The sequence below is a fragment of the Xiphophorus hellerii genome, chromosome 5 (assembly GCF_003331165.1).
Source record: "Xiphophorus hellerii strain 12219 chromosome 5, Xiphophorus_hellerii-4.1, whole genome shotgun sequence".
NCBI classification, from domain to species: Eukaryota; Metazoa; Chordata; class Actinopteri; order Cyprinodontiformes; family Poeciliidae; genus Xiphophorus; species Xiphophorus hellerii.
In genome coordinates this window covers 32,171,393-32,192,850 of record NC_045676.1, presented here as the reverse complement: position 1 = coordinate 32,192,850, position 21,458 = coordinate 32,171,393, and the positions used below count along the sequence as shown (strand labels likewise).

General features: G+C 38.7%; 1 protein-coding gene across 2 annotated transcripts; it reads right to left on the bottom strand.

Moving 5' to 3' along the window:
* Nucleotides 1–1,486: 1,486 nt before the first annotated feature.
* On the bottom strand, nucleotides 1,487–16,211 carry LOC116719699 (mucin-12). Of its 2 annotated transcripts, XR_004339249.1 has the most exons (12): nucleotides 15,885–16,211; nucleotides 12,044–12,424; nucleotides 9,945–11,708; nucleotides 9,271–9,359; nucleotides 9,083–9,141; nucleotides 8,830–8,993; nucleotides 7,432–7,597; nucleotides 7,152–7,343; nucleotides 4,417–4,638; nucleotides 3,201–3,360; nucleotides 2,809–3,126; nucleotides 1,487–2,580 (listed from the first exon to the last, which is right to left on the bottom strand). XR_004339249.1 is itself a non-coding variant. In XM_032562307.1 (11 exons), exons 1-11 carry the CDS (start codon nucleotides 15,925–15,927, stop codon nucleotides 3,052–3,054), a joined length of 3,315 nt encoding a protein of 1,104 aa, XP_032418198.1. In that variant the 5' UTR covers nucleotides 15,928–16,211; the 3' UTR covers nucleotides 1,487–3,051. The 2 variants fall into 2 exon arrangements, 1 of the variants encoding a protein (XP_032418198.1); XM_032562307.1 differs by having other exon boundaries at nucleotides 1,487–3,126.
* Nucleotides 16,212–21,458: the final 5,247 nt, after the last annotated feature.

The window sequence follows — 21,458 nt, the reverse complement described above, 5'->3', positions numbered from 1 at the left end:
GGCCGCTGTTTTAACTTAATTAGGGCACTGGGGGAAGACTTATAAACTGACAGTGGGAATTCTTTCAAGCTCTGAGGGTTCCTAATAAGGATATATGGAATCCAGCTCACCAGTAGGGACGGGAAGCAGGGTTTTATAGGGACTCTTTTTTTCTCTCCCGTTGTTAAACACGCACGTAGGAAGTGACCACAGCTGAGGACAGCATCCAGGCTGGCTGAATGAGCTGATCAGGGAGTTGGCTTTTCACAGTGGCATTATCCTGCTTTAGACTCACAAGCACCAAGTATAGACTCAGGGCAGGGAACCATCCCTTTAAGAGGGCTTTTGGATGACGTCCATATAAGGAGATATTGGAGGATGTCACATGGGGAGGGAAAAATGCACAGCTCAGATCATGTGACTAGTCTGAGGAAATGAATGAAGCTCTTTTTAAGGGTATACATGTGTTTTTGGTGGTTTTAATTTAAATGGTGTTTGCAGGAACTTCTTTTCCCCTTATTTATTTATATTTTTGATACATTTTACCACATTGAGATTTCTCAGTAATTTATCTGAACTCTGTTTTTAAGCTATTTCAAAACTCAGCAGCATGCATGAGTAATACATGAATTACAACACAAACGTACAGTAGGCCCTCCTCCCTGCGTTACTCACTCACACATTCACAGAGAAACTCTCAGGCCTGGCTCTCTGCTCTGACTAAGACCTTATATGGAAAAAGCCAGCAGGTAGCCTCTGTCCACTTTCACCCCTGCCTGACCTCCGGTGCTGTCTCTCCTTTAAATACTGATTACCTTCTTTATCCTTCTTTATTTTAGAACATTTTCCCTTCCTCTTTACTGCAATTAACCACTATCGTTCTGCTTCACATTAGACTTTTGGGCATGTCAAACAGGTTAAAGAGCATTGTTGCCTTTTTGCCTTTACTGTGGTTTCTCCCAGGTGGTCTGGTAGGTTCATCACATTCCAGCAGAGTACATTAATTACAAGAGTTGTGGCTTTAGTGCATGCTTGAGTAAACTAAAGAGAAATTTGTAAAGAAGTCTTTTGAAACTTAGAGAACAAACTGATAGGATTTGATGCAATTCAATGATGAAACTTCTACAACAATTTGCATATGTTTGATCAAAATTCTAATCATTTGTGTGAGCTGTGTGCTATGAGCTAAAAGATACTTGAATAAATTTGGTAATTTCAAAATAAAAAAATATCTGAACCAGTAGTGTCTGAGATAATTTTGCTTAATTTAATTATTCTAATAAATGGTTCGTAGTGTCTAACTACACTGCTTTTTTACTTAATTTTAAGATACAAAAAACTATTTTAGCCAGTGTGTGCTGATAAACATAGAAAACAGCTGTACAAACAAGAATTCAAAACCAGATAAAAATAGCTTAGTATATACAGTAATCCCAACCTTTAACCCTAATAAATTAGAATATTGTCAAAAATGTAATTTAATAAAAAATAGATTCTTTACACATTGTATATTCCAAGCTTTTCTTTTTATTACAAAGGTTTATAGCTCATGAAAACCTCAAAATTAGTTTCTCTGATCATCACAATATCATGACCAGTAAGAAACAAACAGAAAAACAAGAACAAAACTGTCCACACACAGGGAGGATAAAAAACAACACTGGTTGGACAAACACTGCTACTCCTTAACTTATTCCTCTGCTCTTTAACGCTGTCTGCCCGACGTCCAGCAGAGACGGAGTCATGGATACGATCCTGCAGCCAAATTTCAGTAAAACATGTTACACTGCATTTCTGGAACTCTGGCTGACTTCTTGTCAGGGCCTGGACTTTATCCAACTAGCTAAGCCAACAGTTTCAAACTGCACCTTATGATTGATTGAAGAGGTGGTTTGAACTTCTTTTTTCCTCCTGCTCTGCTACATCCACGCTGCCTCCTTTTCAATTCATCTGGGATTTGTAGTTTCAATATAAGTATTTGTCATGTTTTGCTCTTAATCCATTGCTCAAGACTGTAAACTACTTGGTTGCCATGGTTAGTGATCATTCTAAATGGCAAAAAAAAAAAAGGTTTAATCAAAAATCTTTTCAGCTGCTCAGCATCAAAAACCAGAGAAGATAATTCTTCAAAAATATGTTTCTGCCAGAAATGGAGGAATTAAAGTTTTAAAAATAAAAAAATCTGAACATACATTTATAACAGGGGAACTCTAACATGCATCCACCCTGACAGGCGGAATGCTACAATGCCCTGAAACTGGTAAGAACAAACTGGGGCTCTCTTTCTGTAATGTTGATAAAAAAGCTGAGCAATAAAAATGACCTTATTGGTCCACATTGAAAACCAGGCAGTGCAGGTGAGCAATGAGACAAAAAACACCAACACTGGTAGTTACTCCAAAAGACAACACAGGCAGGATATGGACATTAGACACAACAAGGACCCAACAGGGAATGGGAAGCACAGGTGGGTATAAATACCCAGGAAAGGTAATCAGGGGAAACAAGGGACAGCTGGGAACAATCAAGGGGAAGACAGGACAACACAGGAACTAAATAAACACACAGAAAACCTAAATCCTCACAATCAGACTCACTTTTCTTCATTCAGTCTAGGTTGTATGATTCACAAATTTCCTAACTTTAATTTTTCTGAATATTCTGTATCATTGAATCAGTCAAAACTAGACCTTATTGATTCATTTAAGAACAATTCAGGTGGAAGCAATCAGACTGTATTTTGTTTTAAAACAGTCATTTGTGTGAAATGGGTTTTTATGAAATTTGTGAAACATTTCAAACTATGCAAATAATTTTCCACAAATGTACACATTATCTCAAACTGCTTAAGACTTCATTTTAGCTTAATCTAAATATTCTGTACTGTTTTTACAATTCTAACATTCAGATAAACCTTTGATAGCTTCATTATGCAATTCTCCAAGTATGTAAAATATGTTTTCTCTTAATAAAAAAAATACACATTCATATATTATTTCCTTACATCTTTTATTGACAAAGCATTTAGGTTTAACATAAAAACAGTAACAGATTTTCTTGCTCCTCAGGTCATCAAGCAGTCCAACTCTTTCCCATGTCTACCAGCTCCATGCCTTCGCAGTAGGACCGCGGCCGTGACATCCTGACCTGATGGAACAGGAGAAACATCATGAAACCAGATCTTCTCCTCTACCAAACTGTTTCCACAGTCAGACACTCACTGCAGGATTCCTGTGGGATGCCAGCTGCTGCAGAAGTGGGAACGGAGTCCAGTGAATGGGTTCCACAGGCCAGCTACAGACAGACAGGTCACTGGCCTTCCCCGAGTCCAACACACCATCCCCCATGCTCATCCCGCTGCCCCTCCAACCATACTGGGAGCTGCAAAGTCCAGGGATTATTTACACAAACCAAACTACAAAGAACTGACTGGTGCAATCTGAGGTCAAGGTACAAAACTGAAAAACCACAAATGTTCAAGGCAGATACATGATAAGATTTTCAGTATAATCAAGTATCTGCTTGAATCACTCAACGTTGATTTATTTTTCTGAGTAGCATAACTTTTTATCCTCAAAGTTAACAGGCAGCTGATGATCACTTTCAATAAGTAGTTCTGGAAAGATGAAAGCCAGTTTCTGTGAAGGCTAATGTGTTGAGTGTTCATGTTTCAGGACGGTAAGCACATGGTTTGTTCACAAATTGCATATGTAATTTGTCTGCACAAACAGCAACATGAACCTTCTTCTTCCAGAAGTACCCTAGGTTTTCAGAACTGGTGAAATGTATAACCATATGGAATATAACAAAGACACTGAATATGTGGGCTATTGTCCCTTAAACTTAACCATGAAAAGAAGAATTTAAAAATACCAACTTAACTAAAAGTGAAAAGATTTCTTAATTTCAGCCATTTTAAAATAAAGCCTTCTATCCTGCCAATTGTTTCTTGTTTCTAAAAATTGATAAATGCTAGTAACCAATATATGCAATATTTATGTAAATAAATATATTGAATAAAAATTGGATTGTATTATCAGAATTATATCTATATGTTCTAACTTGAATGTCACTTTTTGCTTTGAGCAGACTCCATCCTAGGTCTTCCTGTGTCACTTCTGTGCTGAGCTCTGGAACAGCTGAGCGTTTCCACAGGGCACTGACCCCACACACTCACATCCAACTGGACGGGAAACAGATGCTTGTAGGATGATAAAATATCTATTTCTTCCTGCTGGTACTCAAAAAACAATTAAAAAAAAATGTAAAACTTTAAGCATGTTTAATGTGCGGTTTCTTTTTAAACTATGAATTTAACTCCCACATTAAAAACACACACATCCATGTAGTGCAATCCTCCATCTGGAACTGGATGTCTTATTTGCTTCTCTTGTTGATTTGTTGATAGTGGATGATGTTGAATGTGTGTATGTTTACCTGTGGGGGTAAATTGTGTTGATACGCATCCCATGACTGGGGCAGGTGGAAGGAAGGGACAATGTGTCGTCGTGGTAACAGCAAGGCCGGTCAAGTGCCTGCAGATGCAGTAATTCATCCGACCGCATGAAGGCAGGGTTGTCCAGAGAATCTGCAGATCCGGCCCACGAACGCAGCCAGAACCGACCCGACAGCTCATCGAAATGGTTGAACCTACGATAACTTCACACATAAACTATAAGTAGTAACAGATGACACAATGTAAAATTACACTATGGATGATGTAATTTGTGTAAATCTGCAAGTCAGTTTTTTTTCCAATAATTTCTAAACTGCTTTCATTTTGCTCTACTGACCATTTAATAACCAGGTCTTTATAATGTTAGAACATTAAAGGTCATTACTATATAGTTTTAAACAGAGTTGTTTTTCCTTCAAAGACATTTATAAAATGGCAGAACACATTAAATTGGTGATCAGGACTGTTGTCTCAAAGAATGATGGTCCATTTTATTTTGCTACATTCATTAAGTGTTTATTTGAACAATTTGTGCCCAATTGAGGAAAAAAAAAGTTCTTACTTGAAATTTCTGGAGATTGAATTACTACTACTTACTAATTAAGATTGAATTACTTGTTCTTTGTCTAAAGATTAAAAATATTTGCCTTCATTTGGATAAAAAGGGAGTTGATACTATTTCAGTATAATCACCAATTTCAATTTGAAAAGTGCAGGTCTATTATTATTGCAATATCTTGGCTGTAATTAAATATGGAAATTAATCTGAGCCAGGGGTTGGAAAGGTGCTTAAGATACTATCAAAAGCAGTGGTTTCCAAACCTGTGAGCTTCTGACCCAGAGAATGATTGAGATACAGATTAGATTTAGAGCAGGACTAACCCCGATTAAAGTAATTAGCTACCATTTAATCTGCTATGGCAATTCAGTTTTCATTATCCTTCAGTTAATTTGTCTGAAAAAAGCTACATGTTCAGAGCCATTACTTGGTGCTGGAGCACAACTGACCTAATCCACTGAATCTATAAAAAGTAATACTAATAAAAAATTTAATTTTGATGCTAAAACTTTTGTTGCTAAAACTTGATTCTCAAAATCTTCTCTGGATCTAGAGAAGAGTTTATCTTGTCAAAAGATAAAATATTTTGGGAATATTTTATCTTCTCAAAATCCAGATAATTCTGTGAAGAATTATCTGGATTAACTCTACGACTTTTAGGATTTGAGAATTAACTGAACACTGAAATCTAGCTAATCTCAATAGTAGGATTTATATGCAACTGCCACTCTTTTCTAAGCAGTTAGTCTAATCTTTTCCTTTAATTGTGTCTGGGCACAATGTTCCCAATACTTTTTTTTAAATAAAACAGTTTAGGCTTGCACTTCCAACAGGTTAAATCAAAAATCTTTAGTTTTTGATTTAAACCACAACCCTACCCCCTGCTGGCACCAAATAGAACTATTACATTACTAAAATAAGAAATAATCATAATTACAATAATAAAGCTAAACTGTCCAACCAACCATATAGAAGTCAATACATTTTACATATCAGATCAATTTCACCGAAAAGCCAAAAATCCCCAACTTTTTGTGATTTCACTTTTTGTGAAAGTGTGGCGTTTATTTGTATTCGGCCACTAAACTCAATACTTTGTAAAATCAATCTTTTGCTGCCATAACAGCTACAGGGCTTTGGGGTATGCATCTAGCAGCTTTGCACATCTATAGACAGAAATTCATTACAAAATAACTCAGTACTCAATACTATTAGTTGTAGTTGGAAACAGATTCAAATGGAGGATGTTGCCATGGTTATTCAGGTGGTTAAAGCTTTCTATGCTAATTTGCATATGCATTTAGGGGTGGAGAAATATGTAGCTGCATGGTTCACTATAAATTTGGATTTATGAAGGCAGCATGTGCAGTGACATGGTTTTATGCATTTGATTTTTTTATGAACAGCAAGTTTCATAATGTATCCCTGCTGCAAACTTTCAGCATGAAAGCTGCTCACTCTTTTGTACATGAGGCCCTGCATTCCACATACCTGCTCTGTCCCCTACATGGGCTACAGCAATCTGTAGAAAGAAAACTTAAAGTTGTTCTATTTACAATCGGTCTCTGTGTTATTGTTCCTTAAAAGTCTGATTTTTGGAGAGCACAAGTAAAGTCCACTTTCACCCTGACCCGTCTGCTGTGTTCCTCGGTCTTCATGATGTCACTAGTTACTAATGTTCACCACATCACTACTTGAAGAAAGAAAAATGTAGGAAAGACAAACTACATAATTTTCCTTACACTTCAATCATATGTGACTTTGTGAAAATTTATCAAAGCTTGTGGTTGTATTATAATGGACTAGAAAAAGTTCAAAGGTTATGAATTTAGTTTTAAAATATGAGCTTTGGCCCTGCGACAGACTGGCGACCTGTCCAGGGTGACCCCGCCTCTCGCCCAGAACGTTAGCTGGAGATAGACACCAGCACCCCTCCTGACCCCACTAGGGACAAGGGTGTTAGAGAATGGATGGATGGATGGAATATGAGCTTTGCCTGCTAGCATTATGCTAACTAGCAGAACTCTTAACATACAAAAGAATTTTTAAATCTATTTCTAAACATACATGAACCAATAAAATTCCCCCAATAGAAACCTTAAATGTTGGTGTAGATTATAAGAAATCATTAATGAAGTATCATAGGTGCCCGAGTACCTGCTGCGAGTTTGGTCCACTTTTGCCTGGATCAGAATGGCTCGGTAGCGCCGCACAGCCAGACAAGCCAAAATGCCAATAAGCATCACTATGATGAGTAAGATGGAGAGACATGCACCTATGAGCCGAGCTCTGGTCATCCTCATGTCACACCTCTGACCCATGTACCAGAAGTCATCTCCTACAAGACAACTAAAGCAAAAAAAAAAAAAACTCACTCAGACCACAAAGATATTTTCTGATAACTGGACAGAAGGCGTCAGTGTGCTGATGTGGCTACCGGCAGACTGGAAGCTGCCCTGGATGGTGTGTGCAGATGCCGTGGTGGTGGCAGTAGTCATAGCGGCAGGCGGAGGAGCAGCTGTAGTTGGTGGTGCCGGGCTGGAGGACACATTTGTACCCGGATGGGCACTGCAGTAACCAGTTACACACGTCGCCCTGCAGGCCTGAAAAAAACATGTTTGAACGACAAAGGCTGGGGACAAATGTCCAGATTTGGATGCTTCACTGAAGTCACAAAACAAACCCCATGTTGTGTACTTAACTCAAATTCAAAAATACTTTATTAATCCCAAAGGGAAATAAAATTCCCTCCACCTGTAATCTGATACAAGTCACACTTACGAAGAGCTTCTAAATGATTGTGGTGGTTGATTACAACTGAGATGGTTTCAACTTCTTTTTAATTCATCGTATTGGTATGTAAACAAACATGTAAAACATGTAAACAAACATGTAAAACATGTAAACAAACATGCTAGAATTCCAGATTGATGGATTTAAGAGATCTCCCACCTTAAATGTGACACGAATACAAAATCAACTGAAAAAAACAATACAAAAAACAAATAAAACTGTTTGGGCGAAGGGCATAAATACAAACACCCTTCAAAGAAACTTGAATGGTGAACTGAAAAAATGTTTCAACAAACATCAGCTAGTCTGTCAGCATGAAATGTCTAATCTTGGCAATATTTAGCCACTCAACTGCAAAACTTTTCCAAATCTATCAAATTGGACATGGGCCTTCAAAGTGAATTAACCAGTAACTATATATACTGCTCAAAAAAATAAAGGGAACACTTTAAGTGTTAAACACCTGTTTAAGTGTTCCCTTTATTTTTTTGAGCAGTGTATAAAACTTTCTATTACAGGTATTTTAAATAAAATGTCCAAACAGAAAGTATGCAGGATGGTAAGAGGAAGGTAATCAAAAAGTACAAGCATACTTAAGCAACATCCATCATCATGACGGAGTGAAACAACAAAGCACCTCACCGATACTTCAAGCATCTTACAAATGTGTCTGGCATGATAATAGCAGGAACATAAACTAAGCCAGAGCAAAGCTGATGAAGGAGTGGCAGGAAACTAAAACATGTTCAGACACGTTCTCTGAATGACGACTAGCGACACATTGCATCTTTTCCCGCTGGTCACAGCAGTAATGACCTTCTAGAAAGAAGTTCCTTCTATAGACCAGATGCAATGATCAGATTTTTCATGAAAGAATTGAATCATGCCGGTTCAACTGAACTCACACAGGTTCGACTGCAGCTCACTGAACTCATTCAGGAAATTAAGGGATGAACTTTAAGCTGTTTTTGTCTCAACTGTGGAGAAACTACATGTGGAAGACAACTTGCACTGAGGGCTAGTCAGTGGTGTGTTTGCTCACCTCCAACTGTGATGTTGGTGATGCTACATGATCTGAACATCTTCCCCTGGTGAGCAGCCTGAGCTAGTCCTGTTCGTTGCAGCAGTGATGCGGCTCTGCTTACACCGAGCCACTGCAGAGCCTCACTAGTTTGAAACACAACCAGGCTCTGCACTGCCTGCCCACTGGGGAAAAAGTAAAACACAGAAATGTCAGCCTATGCAACCTTCATAGGGGGATGAACCAAAAATTACCTTTAACTAAATTAGCTCACCTGCGCCAGACTCCCAGCAGTTTACAGAAGCCTGGTGCTCTCTGCAGGTAGGACTCCAACTAAAATTTTAAAAAATGGAAAGCAGGAGGTGGGCAGAAGCAGAAAAAAACTAAAGTCAGACAGGTACTTTGTTATCTAAATGTGTTTATTTGTGCCCATTATAACATCGTCTGAGTACACTTTCTCACCCATGGCATTATGTCTTCCTCCAGACCAGCAGTCGAAATGGAACAAGACTCTTCTACAACTATCTGCAGGAGCAGCTCAACTGATTCCACTAGACAGAAAAGTGTCATAATCTCAACATTTAGTTTAATACAATAAATTAGAAGCAGTAGTGAACTTGGATGGCACCTCTTTGCTAGTTCACACCTTCATTCCGTCCCTTGGAACAGTAATTTTGTCCCTTTAAACTTCAGATTTTGTCATCAAAAATCTTTTTTTTTTCTTTGTAAATATTTTCCATGAATTGCATAGATAATATTGTCAAAAGTGCTTAAATCTCATTGCATTATTTTTTTCTTTAGAAAACCTTCTATGCCTCTCCTCTCTTTTTACACTGATTTTAGATATCACCCTGACTTTGGTCGACTGACTTATAAAATATGGCAAATTATGACCCTTGATCAAATAAAACATTACTGTGATCTTCTTCTAATAGATATTTACTGAGGTCATAAGACTAAAAGTAATCAACTGGAAAGCATTCTTTGTAAAACTGGGAGCAAAACATTCCTGTGTGGCAGACACAAACTGACACGTCAGGAAGCAACATCATGCTGAAAAGGTTTGGTTAGTTGGTTAGAAATGACCAAAACTTCAGAAAATATGAAATGACCGAGGCAAACTGACCATCACTCACCTCTAACTGTAGCAGGTTGGTTTGGAACAATATAGTAGATGGGACTTTTTGTTGAACTCCCCTTAAATAAAGGGGTAAATGCTGATGATGTGACGCCAAAATGGTTCTGTTTGGTGGGATGAAAGGGCTGAGTAGGTCCACCTGGACGTTTATGCTTCATCGTGCCACTTGGAGACCGCTGCCAGGTTGTGGTTCCCTTCACATCGCTACTATCAGATTTCACCGGGTGCGAAGGTGTATTTTCAGTAGTAAAGTGTTTGTTTGGAGAGACTGTAGCAGAAGACGGCAGGAACAGACGAAAGGTTTGTGAGGACTCAGACATAGTTTTTGGGTTCATGCTGCTTGTGTCCATGGAGGATTCAGCCATCGAAGAGGGAAAAGTCGCCTGCGTACCATCAGGAAGTCCAGTTTGTTTTTGAAGTCCATATGAAGGAGTAGATGAATCCATGGGTGATTTTAAAGTTTCACTAAATGATGGTGTATGCATTTGTCTGATAGTTGTTGTACCTGTTGAGGTCTGGAATTTGATTATCTGTGCTGGTCTGGTTGTAGAAAAAGATCCATCCTCGTTAAACAGAGTTTGCATCATGTTTGTGGGGATGTACAAATTAGTCCCACTTCTTTGCATTCCTTCTGTCGACGTTTGTGTGTCTATTCCGGGTGTTTGTGTTGGGATGGGGGAGGGATACAGAGGATGAGAGAGTCTCTCCATGTTTTCAGGAGAGTTTGTCTGATTCTGTGTGGAAGGAGTGACTGTATGAAATCCATCCGTATTGTCCAGCCCATCAGTCGACTTCACAGCAGCTCTCCGAGAACTATTGTCAGACTCAGTTGAGTCACTCTGAGCTGTGTGTGGATGAGGTAAAGCAGCCTCCACAGTGCCCACACCAGTGGGAATCTCTGCCATGTGGGTGGTGGGTGAAGGAGCCCGACTGGAGCCCTGTGAGGATGATGGTGATGACAGAGAGGGCTCTGTGCTGGTTGAGTCATGCTGTTTGTTGGAGGATTTTACAGTTTTTGAGGATGTGATGGAGGTGAAAGCCGCATAAAATCCGTCTGAGTGAGCTTGTTTATTCTCCGGAGTTTGATCAATAGCACCACCGTGTGGATTTATTGAGGTACTGCTGTCAGACGTCAATATCCCAGGTAAAGAAGAATTAAAAACACTGTAACTGGAAATACTTTGGTTTGTCTGCATATCTGTACGTCCATCCATCTGTGTAACAAACTCCTCCATCTTTAACATCTGTCCAGATGTAGATCTTTGTAAATCTGTGGTAATGGAAAGAGCGACTTTCGTGTCTGTCCAGGATGTCTCAGTTTGCACTTGGGTTAGGCCAGTAGGATTTTCTGTTTTGGTGTCTGTACTGACTACAGGCTGAAAATATGGGCGTGTTATGGCAGTCGTGGGAGTGTCAGCGAGGTTAGTCGCTCCAGATGTATCCGCTTCATTGTTCCATTTTTCCTCAGGAAGAGGGAGAGTTTCCCTATCAGTTCTCCCAGCGACTGGGAGTCCCCACTGGGATGAGGTTGGCTGCAGCAGCTCCTTGTCCTGAGAGAAGGTGCTAGACGCAGAGCGAGTGCCAAAACTACAAATTTCCCCTTCATGGACACGATCTCTGCCCTGTGGAGTACCCTCCACCACCCTTTGAGCAGCTGTGGCAATGCTTTTATAGGTGGCTCCCGTCACCGACCAACCAGTAGGGTCCTGCTGCTGTTGATGGACTGACTGGCCCTCTGAGGAATTTCTCTCAGCTTCCTGAACTAGATGACCAGGAAGAACACAGAAAAACAGAGAGGCAGAGAGGGTCAGGATGGAGAGTAAAAAATCACAACATTCCCCCAACACAACACAGCAAGTGTGATAAATTTCCAACAAACACATTAAGTGAAAACATTTTCACTGGATGTTTTGTTACACGCCCAGATTAAGCCTGAATAAACTTGTTCCAGCTCTACTGCAACAAAAACACATTTAATGCAACCAGAGCTAGTAAGAAAGCATGCCTCCAACTTCATTAGTACCGGATAAAGATCACATGAACTAAATAAGTAAAGGCAGTGTGGTCAAGCTGTAAATGAGGAATGTGTTTTCTCACCACAATAAGTCAGATGAATTGAATTTGAGGACATTCTTGGCCCTGTCCAACTGAGGACAGCTTTGTTTTCATCACAGTCAGAGAGCAATACTGTTTCCCCACGACTCTGTAGGATCTGATCTTCCTCAACACATCTCAGCGAGATCCTCCAATTACTTTCTGTCCATTTTAACTGTAAAAGTAGCTTCTTCCTCAGAGGAATGCCCAACAGCCAAGTGCAATTTGAAAGTGGTAAGCTTTCCTCCGACTGCTGGCTCATGGGGCTGAGGCTGCCGGTGTGGTTAAAGAACCCAGGTAAGAGGAGAGTGATGTGGCCTTCAGGTTCTTGGTCCAACGTGACATTTCCACCACAGTGTTGGTGCAACAACGTCACAGCTTTATCTAAAAGGAACAAATCAGATGAATTAGAGATGAAACCTAACATTTGTAATTACTTAGGGAAAAAAAAGAAAAAAACTCATTTATGGTCTTACATAAAAGGACTACAATCATGGACGTCTTCTGGGCTGTTAGAACTATAGCTATAATCCTTCTGATATCTATAAATATCCATTTGGATGGAAGCAAGTTTTTAGGTTGACATAATCAATGCAAGTTTTTAAATCGATTGATGCTATGATCATAAGGACCAAAGCAAAAATGTGTGAGATAAAAAAAAGAATAAAAGTGTATGATCTGTAGCATTTTTGTACACCTTAGTTTTGATTTTATTCAGACCGAGATACGAAAAATCCTAGGAAACACAAGGTTGAATGTAGCATATCTCTCTCCTCACCACAGTTCTGCAGAGGTCCATTACTGAACCATCATTTAATCCAGGTGTGCTGAACCAAATAAAGAGCTAAAGCATGCAGGAAACCAGCCCTTGAGGTCAAACTGTTTACACCACTGGCATAGGCCGTTTACCAGAAACATCCAAGATTTAGCAATCAGAGCTGTTTCACAAAACCAGGATAACATATTACAGATTGTCCAGATATTCTGGCTTAATTAAGCCTCAATTTGGTTTCACAAAAATGGTAACACAAGTTTCCATGGCAATTTATCCTGTGCCGCTTGCCTGCTCCAGACCAGGCTGACAGCCAGGATTAGTTAATCCTGGAGTCTGTGAGACGCTCACACCGATCAGAAACCAATATATTTCTGACATCTGCCTGTTTTGGTCTTCTTTTTAATCATCCTGCATTAAAATACCACTACTTTCTTTTGGTTCAGTCAAGTGCTATTATTTTAACATTATAAGATAAGATAGATAAGATAAGATAAATCTTTATTGTCATTGTCACAAGGACAACGAAATTCAAAAGGTGCCGTCAGTCGGTGCACATGCCCAAAAACAAAAAATAACTGTCTCACAATTCACACACAACGCAAGAATCAACAAACAACTGGCAAAAACAAATAAACAAAAAAACCCAAAAACCAATAAATAAGAAGTCACATTCTCACATACATCATTTATGATGATTAATGGTTGTTTTTGATTGCATTTAGTTTTGTTATTGTTATCGGGTAGAAACTGTCTCTGAGACGGTTGGTTCCTGTTCCGATTGCTTTGTATCTTCTGCCTGAAGGCAGCAGTGTGAACAGAGAAGGTCCGGGGTGAGAAGTGTCCTTTGTGATGTGTTGTGCTTTTCTTAGACAGCGGTCACTGTGCAGGTCCTCCAGTGAGGGGAGAGGGCAGCCAATGATTTTTTGGGCTGTATTCACAACCCTTTGGAGAGCTTTCCTTTGAGCCGCAGTGCTGCTGTTATACCATACGCAGATACAGTAGGTCAGTATGCTCTCTATGGAGATGTAATGTAACCAAATGTTGTGATGTTAGAACATATTATTATTAATTGTAAAATGATCCATGTGGACTATGTTATTGTTCTTTTGTGTTTCTGAAGACCTTTGTTCTAGTTTGACAGACAGGCCTTTAATAGACCATTGCAGTGATGAGTAGATTAGAGAAATGCCTGATAAAAAAACAAAGGTATTGTAATCAAGTCAAGCCATATCAGTTGTAGAATACTTTACTGATTAATTTTAACTTCACTTAAAATAAGGTTCAGATTATAAATGAACCCTAGTTTTGGCACATAATTAAAGCACACAACATTTAAAATATTTACTTATTTATTTACACCATAAACATCCTTTTGTCTCTGTCCAGGGGGCTGCTAATAAGATACATTTTACAAACTCCATTATAACTTATCTTCTCTTCTGTCTTTTGATTGATTAAGCCTTTGCACAGTAAAACAAGAAATTGGCCCTTCAAAACAAAAAAGCATCACAACTCCACAGGCACCCAAAGTGGGTCCTCGAGGGCCCGCATCCCGCATGTTTTAGTTCTCTCCCTGGTAACGACCTCCTCAGCAAGTCAATGTTCTTCTAATGAGCCATCATTTGATCCAGGTGCATTAAACCATTGGGTTATACTATTAAAGGCGATATAGGCACGGATCTTCTAAGTTATTAGTAAGTCATTTGCACATTGTACTCTATTGTTGTATTTTTTTGTATTGTATTTTATCCACATATTCCCCAAATAATGCAAAATGTTATTTAATTTTGACCTGTCATGTTTGTTCTGTATAAATATTGATAAGATGTGGAATAAAAAAAAAAAAGAGTAACAGGAATTAATCAGCTGTCAGATTAACTTATTATATTAACTTGCATTGTTCATTTATTAGGTTAAAGATGTTTATTTGAGCAGATGACAGGTATGATTATGACAATATTGGCTAAGAATTGTCTGCACTAATTGTGCATTTAATCAAGCTGCTATTGTTTGCTATGGTAGCATCAGTGTTTGTCTTTAGTATGATGTGCTTCAATTCCTCACAATCCTTCAATGAAAGATGCTGTTTGGTGTGAGGCATGGCGTGTGCAATTTATCTAGCATAGCATCAGTGAATCTGTGATTAACATCTTCATTTGATGAAAAAAAATCTGTTGATGCACATTCACCTGCATTATTTAAGCCTGGCTTGACATGCTGCACCTCCTGAACCGGGTTTGGTTTTTGTGAAACGGATAAAGTCAGGGTGAACTGATGACGCCTCACTTCGTCTCTTATCCAGGATTTCTGAATCCAGGACGAGTAAATATAGTAAATATTTGAATTTCAAGCTATGAAGGTTTCCCATAGACAATTCTTAGCCAATGAACATTAGCCAACACGTCTTATGAGAATTTCCCAGATAATAAAATTCACTGTCCCCGTTTAAAACCCTTGAATTGAAAAAAAAAGAAGATATATTTTGAATCATGTTTTCTTCCCTCAATAAAAGAGCCCCATTCTGCAGAATTTTAAATGCAATCTCACACAGCTATCTAAGCACAATTCATTTACAAGTCTGATTTAATTAGTCACATCCTAACGATTTAGTAGAAAAAGGCAGGAGGGATTCTAGAGAAAGGAAAACAGTATAAAACACGTCCTCACTATACAGTTAATAGCTATTAAACCAGTTCACTGAGCAGGTAAATGGCTTTCTACCCTGGGGGACGAAGCCACCCCTGACCCTTCAGTTTTACTCACGTCCTTGACGATATTGCTAGACGTATTTAAAAAAAAAACAAAACAAAAAAAACCGTTAAAACCAGCAAAGAGACATTTGAAATATTTTTTGTATCATCTTCCCCTTGGTTATTTTTATGCTTACGTTGTTAAGCAGGCATTAATACAAAGGCTAAAATAAAAAATATTTAGACTATCAATAAAATGAACATAAATTCTTCATAGTAACAAATTGCTATGCATATTCTTGCCGTTTTAGTCTAAAATGTTCATATGGCGAGGGCTGCAGATTCGCATTAGTAGTTAGGCTCTAGCTGCTGTTCCTACCTGTTGTAAAGAAAAGGAGCAACAGACAAACGTGGAGCTGCATTTCCAGCGGTGAGACATTTCAGAGACAGAACCAGCCCGTTTTCCTTTCTGCCGCGATGAGGGCGAACAAACTGCGCAAAGCCCGAATCAATTCATCCAGTCTTCCTGTGGACGGCGGGCAGAGAGGCGTCACAATCCCCCCTCCTCTAACACCACCATCATCATCATCATCATCATCATTTCCCCTGCAGGACACAAATGGAGCCCCACAGCCTCCCTGTGTCATCTAATGACACACACGTGTGTGTCAGTCAAACGCAGCGTCCTGCGTGGTCAGCGCCTTGTGCTTTAATGACGAACTCCACGGCGCCTCCAGGCTGCGGCTGCGTCGTTAAGGTCCGTGGAGATTTCCAGAGAGGAGAGAAAGGGATCCTCTGGTCGCTACAGATGCTGATGTTTTACACCATAGTTAACTTGTTGCAGGAAGTCTGAGTTTACTGCAGGAAGCAGTGAGATGTTAGACCAGACTCTTCATTAGCGTCTGAAACTCCTGAATACTCCTGACTAGCCAAGCTGAACAACCAATTAAAGCATTTTTGTACTACTTTTCAATCCCCACTGGCATAATAAGCAAACTGTTTTTAGTTTTTAAAAATCAACCGCACCCGCTTCTCAAAATAAATAAATAAAAATAAAAATCCAATACTCATTTTGAGTGTTTTAAATGGGCCACTAAGTGAAACTTTTGGACTTTTGGAAAATGAGAGAGGATTTTGGTGATTGGTTAATTATTTTATTCATTCATTTATTTATTTATTTATTTATTTTGCTAAATAAGTGCCTGCACTTCAATCTTTGAGCCCCCATCGAGCTGATTTCAATTGTTTTCAAGCAACATGGAACTGATCAGAGGGCTGTTTCACAAAACCGGGATAGTGGATTAAGTAGTGATTTTCCGGATATCCTGGCTTAATTAAACCTCGATCCGATTTCACAAAAGAATTGTCACATACGTTACCATGGCGATTTATCCTGTGCAGAAAAGAAACAAAGCACGTAGTGTTAATCACTTGCTTCTGTCCTTGACTTTACAGCAATCCTTCATACCAAGAATGCATGGAGCGACAGTGGAGAGGAAAACTTTCCTTTAATCTGCCATATGCCACGACCAACTGCTGGTTTGAGAAGAGAGAACAGCTGAACAAGAAGAAACAGATGAACTGATGAAGGGTTTTTTTTATGTTTATGAAAGTAAAAAGTTAATAGCAGAAAAGGGAGAACGATTAGTTGATGGCAGCAATATGCCTCTAAGAAGGAATCACAGCCAATCAGCATGCCAGACCAGGTTTAGTTTCTATGGAAAGAAAAATAACTGGGAGGAAACAAAAAGGTTAACTATTGAAATTAAAGCAAATAATTCAAATTGGTGAGTAGTAGAAACAGAAGGTAACAAGAAGTGGTAAGTTTGTCCTCCAGTAGCCTAAACCTATAGCAGCATAACTACAGAAATAGCTCAATCTAACCATAAGCTTTATTACAAAAGAAAATTTTAAGCCTAGTTTTAAAAGTAGACAGAGTGTCTGCCTCACAGAGTAAAACTGGGAGCCGCTTCACACAGGAGACAAGCCTGAGAACTGAAGGGTCTGCCTCCCATTCTACTGCTACAACCTAAAGAAAGCAGCAGTAAACCTGCAGGCTGACAGTGAAGCGCCCTGTTGGGAACATATGGACCAATCAGATCTCTGATGTAAGATGGAGCTTATTATTAAGGTCTTTATACATGAGAAGGAGAATCTTAAATTCTATTCTGGATTTAACAGGGAGCCAGTGAAGGGAAGCTTAAATAGAAGAAATATGATCGCTCTTTAATTTTTATCACAACTTTTGCAGCAGTATTTTTGGATCGTTTGAAGGCCTTTAGCTGTGTTTTATGAACTTCCTGACAGTAAAGAATTAGAGTAGCTCACTCTGCTGGTAACAAACGCCTGGACTAGTTTTTCAGCATCATTCCTGGACAGGATATTTCTTGTTTTGGCAATGTTCCAGCGATGAAGGAAGGAAACCTGTTTTCAAACTTTACGCACAAAACTAAAAGAGGAATCCTCCAATCAAAACCAGACTCAGCTGAGTGCTGAGCGAGGTGAGCTGAGGACCAGAGTTTATAAGGGAATCAGAGAAGTGGCACCAATATCTCCAAGGAGACAAGGAAGATGAAAAAATGAACAGAACAAACTGATAATAGAGTTTAATGAAGTGGCCTTGGAATTAGTGAAAGTGTTCTGTTAACTTGGTTAATAATTAAAGATGTCAAGCTAATGAGTAAAAGTGACTGTTACAAAACAGTTGTTTTCTGTGTAATGTCTTAATTTGAGTTTTTATAAGACCACATTTACCAAATTCAGAAATTTTAGCATTTACTCGTAAAGCCTAACAACAAAAACATTGTTCAAAGGAGTTACAGAAATGATTTCTTTTAAGACCTGGGTGTGGTGTATGCATACACATACACATACAACAGTACATCTAAAACATTAGAATATTGCATAAAATTGCATTGTCTTGCCAGTCATCTCAGAAAGTGAAACTCGTATCATAGAATCACCAAACACAGAATGACATATTACAAGTTGTTGTTTCTTGTAATTGTAGTGGCGCAGTTGGTAGAGATAGTACTAAGGACACACAGTACATTAAATATATAACCAACATTTAAAACGCAGAGCTGTAGAGAGTATATATATATATATATATATATATATATATATATATATATATATATGTAGCACAGTCCAGTAACTTTGTCACCTTCATTATTATTATTATAAAAATAATGTCTAGATTTTACATAAGAACATAAGAAATCTAACTTGCCAATTTGACACCTTGTAATTGGTCTCTGTCTCTTTAAGGATCTCCTGCTCTGTCCAATACTTTGCGTGGAGGATGTCATCACAACAATATTTCTCCATTATGCCATTTGCAACAGCTCTTAGGACTATCTGACTGAAAAGTAGTTTGTATGAAAAGCTCATCAGACTTGTAGTTCCAGATGATGTTTTCTAACTGCTGCTGCAGGTAGTCTGCAGGAGCCTTGAGGTGCAGGGACAGAAAGGGGTGTTCTGACTCAGAAAATCAAGCCCAAGAAGAAACTTTGTGGAAACAGACAGCGCTCAGTGGGAGCAAGCGTTTAGGCAGCCTCAAATGGTTGCCACAAGACATTAAAGACTCTTCAGGTATGTTTTTGATGAGGAATACCATAACTCACAAACTAAGTCACAACTCTTAGTTTACAGCACAGATAAAATGAAACTCATCATGATCAGACTTGCTGAACCAGCAATGGTCTCCTTCTTTCTCCATGGCTCCACTGGTGTCACAGTTTTCTTTTGTTTCTACAGCACAGTCATCAACCCAGAACCAATAATGGAGGGAGGAGATGTAGTGAAGGCAGAGCCATATGAAGGGACAGTAGCTCAGGGCTTCTTCCCAGGTCTTGTTTTGGTCAATCAGTAAAAAAGGTCAATCTTAATCTTTATATGACAGAAAGTCAAGAAACTTCATATAGGATATAATGTAAACAGCACAGTCAGCGATGCAATAAGTTTATAGCAGGTGTGTGAATGATGTTATTGTCTAACTGTTGATTGCAGCAATACACATTATTAGCAAATATAGAGGGCCCCAAAACCAAATTTTGCTTATCAAAGTTAACCAACTCGAAACAAAACACTCTTCAAATCGCCTAACAACCAACTCGAAAAAAAACAATGTTCAAATCGCCTAACAAAAAACAACAAAAACCAACTTGAAAAAAAACAATTTTCAAAACGCCTAACAACCAACTCAAAAAAACACACTTCAAATCGCCTAAGAAATAACTTGAAAAAAAAAAAGATTTTCAAATCGCCTAACAACCAACTCGGAAAAAAAACACTGTTCAAATCGCCTAACAACCAACTTGAAAAAAAAAACACTGTTCAAATCGCTTAACAACCAACTTGAAAAAAAAAACACTGTTCAAATCGCCTAACAACCAACTTGAAAAAAACCCCATGTTCAAACGCCTAACAACCAACTTGGAAAAAAAAACCATGTTCAAATGCCTAACAACCAACTTGAAAAAAAACATTGTTCAAATCGCCTAACAAAAAACAACAAAAACCAACTTGAAAAAAAACGATTTTCAAAACGCCTAACAACCAACTCAAAAAAACACACTTCAAATCGCCTAAGAAATAACTTGAAAAAAAAAAAGATTTTCAAATCGCCTAACAACCAACTCGGAAAAAAAACACTGTTCAAATCGCCTAACAACCAACTTGAAAAAAAAAAACACTGTTCAAATCGCTTAACAACCAACTTGAAAAAAAACCCCATGTTCAAACGCCTAACAACCAACTTGGAAAAAAACCCCATGTTCAAATGCCTAACAACCAACTTGAAAAAAAACATTGTTCAAAGTCACCAGGAAGTACTCTGCCCAAGTCATTCTCCATGGCCTCTGTGAACTTCTCTAATGCCCAAGTTTTGCCTCATCAACCACCCGAGCTGCATGCCGCTTGCACTGCCAGTACCCATCAGCTGCTTCTGGGGTCCCACAGACCAAAAAGACCCGATAGGTCTCTATCTTCATCTTGACAGCATCTCTCCCTTCTGGTGATTCTAGGGTTGCCCCCAAAACAGACACTGAAACCTTATGGTCAGAACTTCGATAAATTGCCTCAGCAATGAAAGTGGGGAATGTGGCTGACTCTGTGGGGGCCATGTTCCACCCACTTCCTCCAAAATGTGTCTGTAGTACTCTCTTTGTAGTTGGTCAGGGGTCACTTTGAGCCCAACACTAAATTCGTCCTGTCCTTCTGTGGTCTTTCATAGATGTAAATGTACCCATTATGGCAAATGTCAGCTTCACAGTCCATATTTGTAAGTGATACCAGGTCATCCTCAGCCTTAAACATCAGTCGTCCACACATCAGAAATGTTTAAAGGATGCTATTGTCAGAAGTTGTTTATCTTGTTTCTTCGTAACAAGAAATCCAAGGTCCCAACCAATGTCAAAAATCCTCTTGACTTGGTGTTCAGTTAAAATGGTTTGTAAAGTCAGTTTGAAGTCGTCTCTCTGGGATCGATCTACCTCCAACCAAGTTGAAAAGCAAACTGAGAATTTTTGTATCTCTTTGAACATTTATGACATCACTGACATCACACAGAGGTTCTCATGGATACGATGATGTCAAACAACCTGTGTCAGGTTCTTGTTTGTTTTAGTTGCTATGGAAACTCAAGGAGTTATGTATGGGGTAAGATTACTGTCAATTACAATTCAAATTGAAAAATACTTTATTAGTCCCAAACAACAAAATAAATGTTGTTGTGACTCATTAATTCTTCAAAGAGTTGTTGTAAATTTTAATGGCTGTTGGCAGGAAAGATCTCTTATAGCGAATTTACAGTAATTCATAACAAGCCTCTGACTGAATATACTCTGCCTTCTCAAGACAGTCTTATGAAGAGAATGGTCAGAGTTGTCTAAAATCTTCTCGATTTTATTAAGATTTTCCAGATAAGCAGAAAATGGATGAATGGATAAAT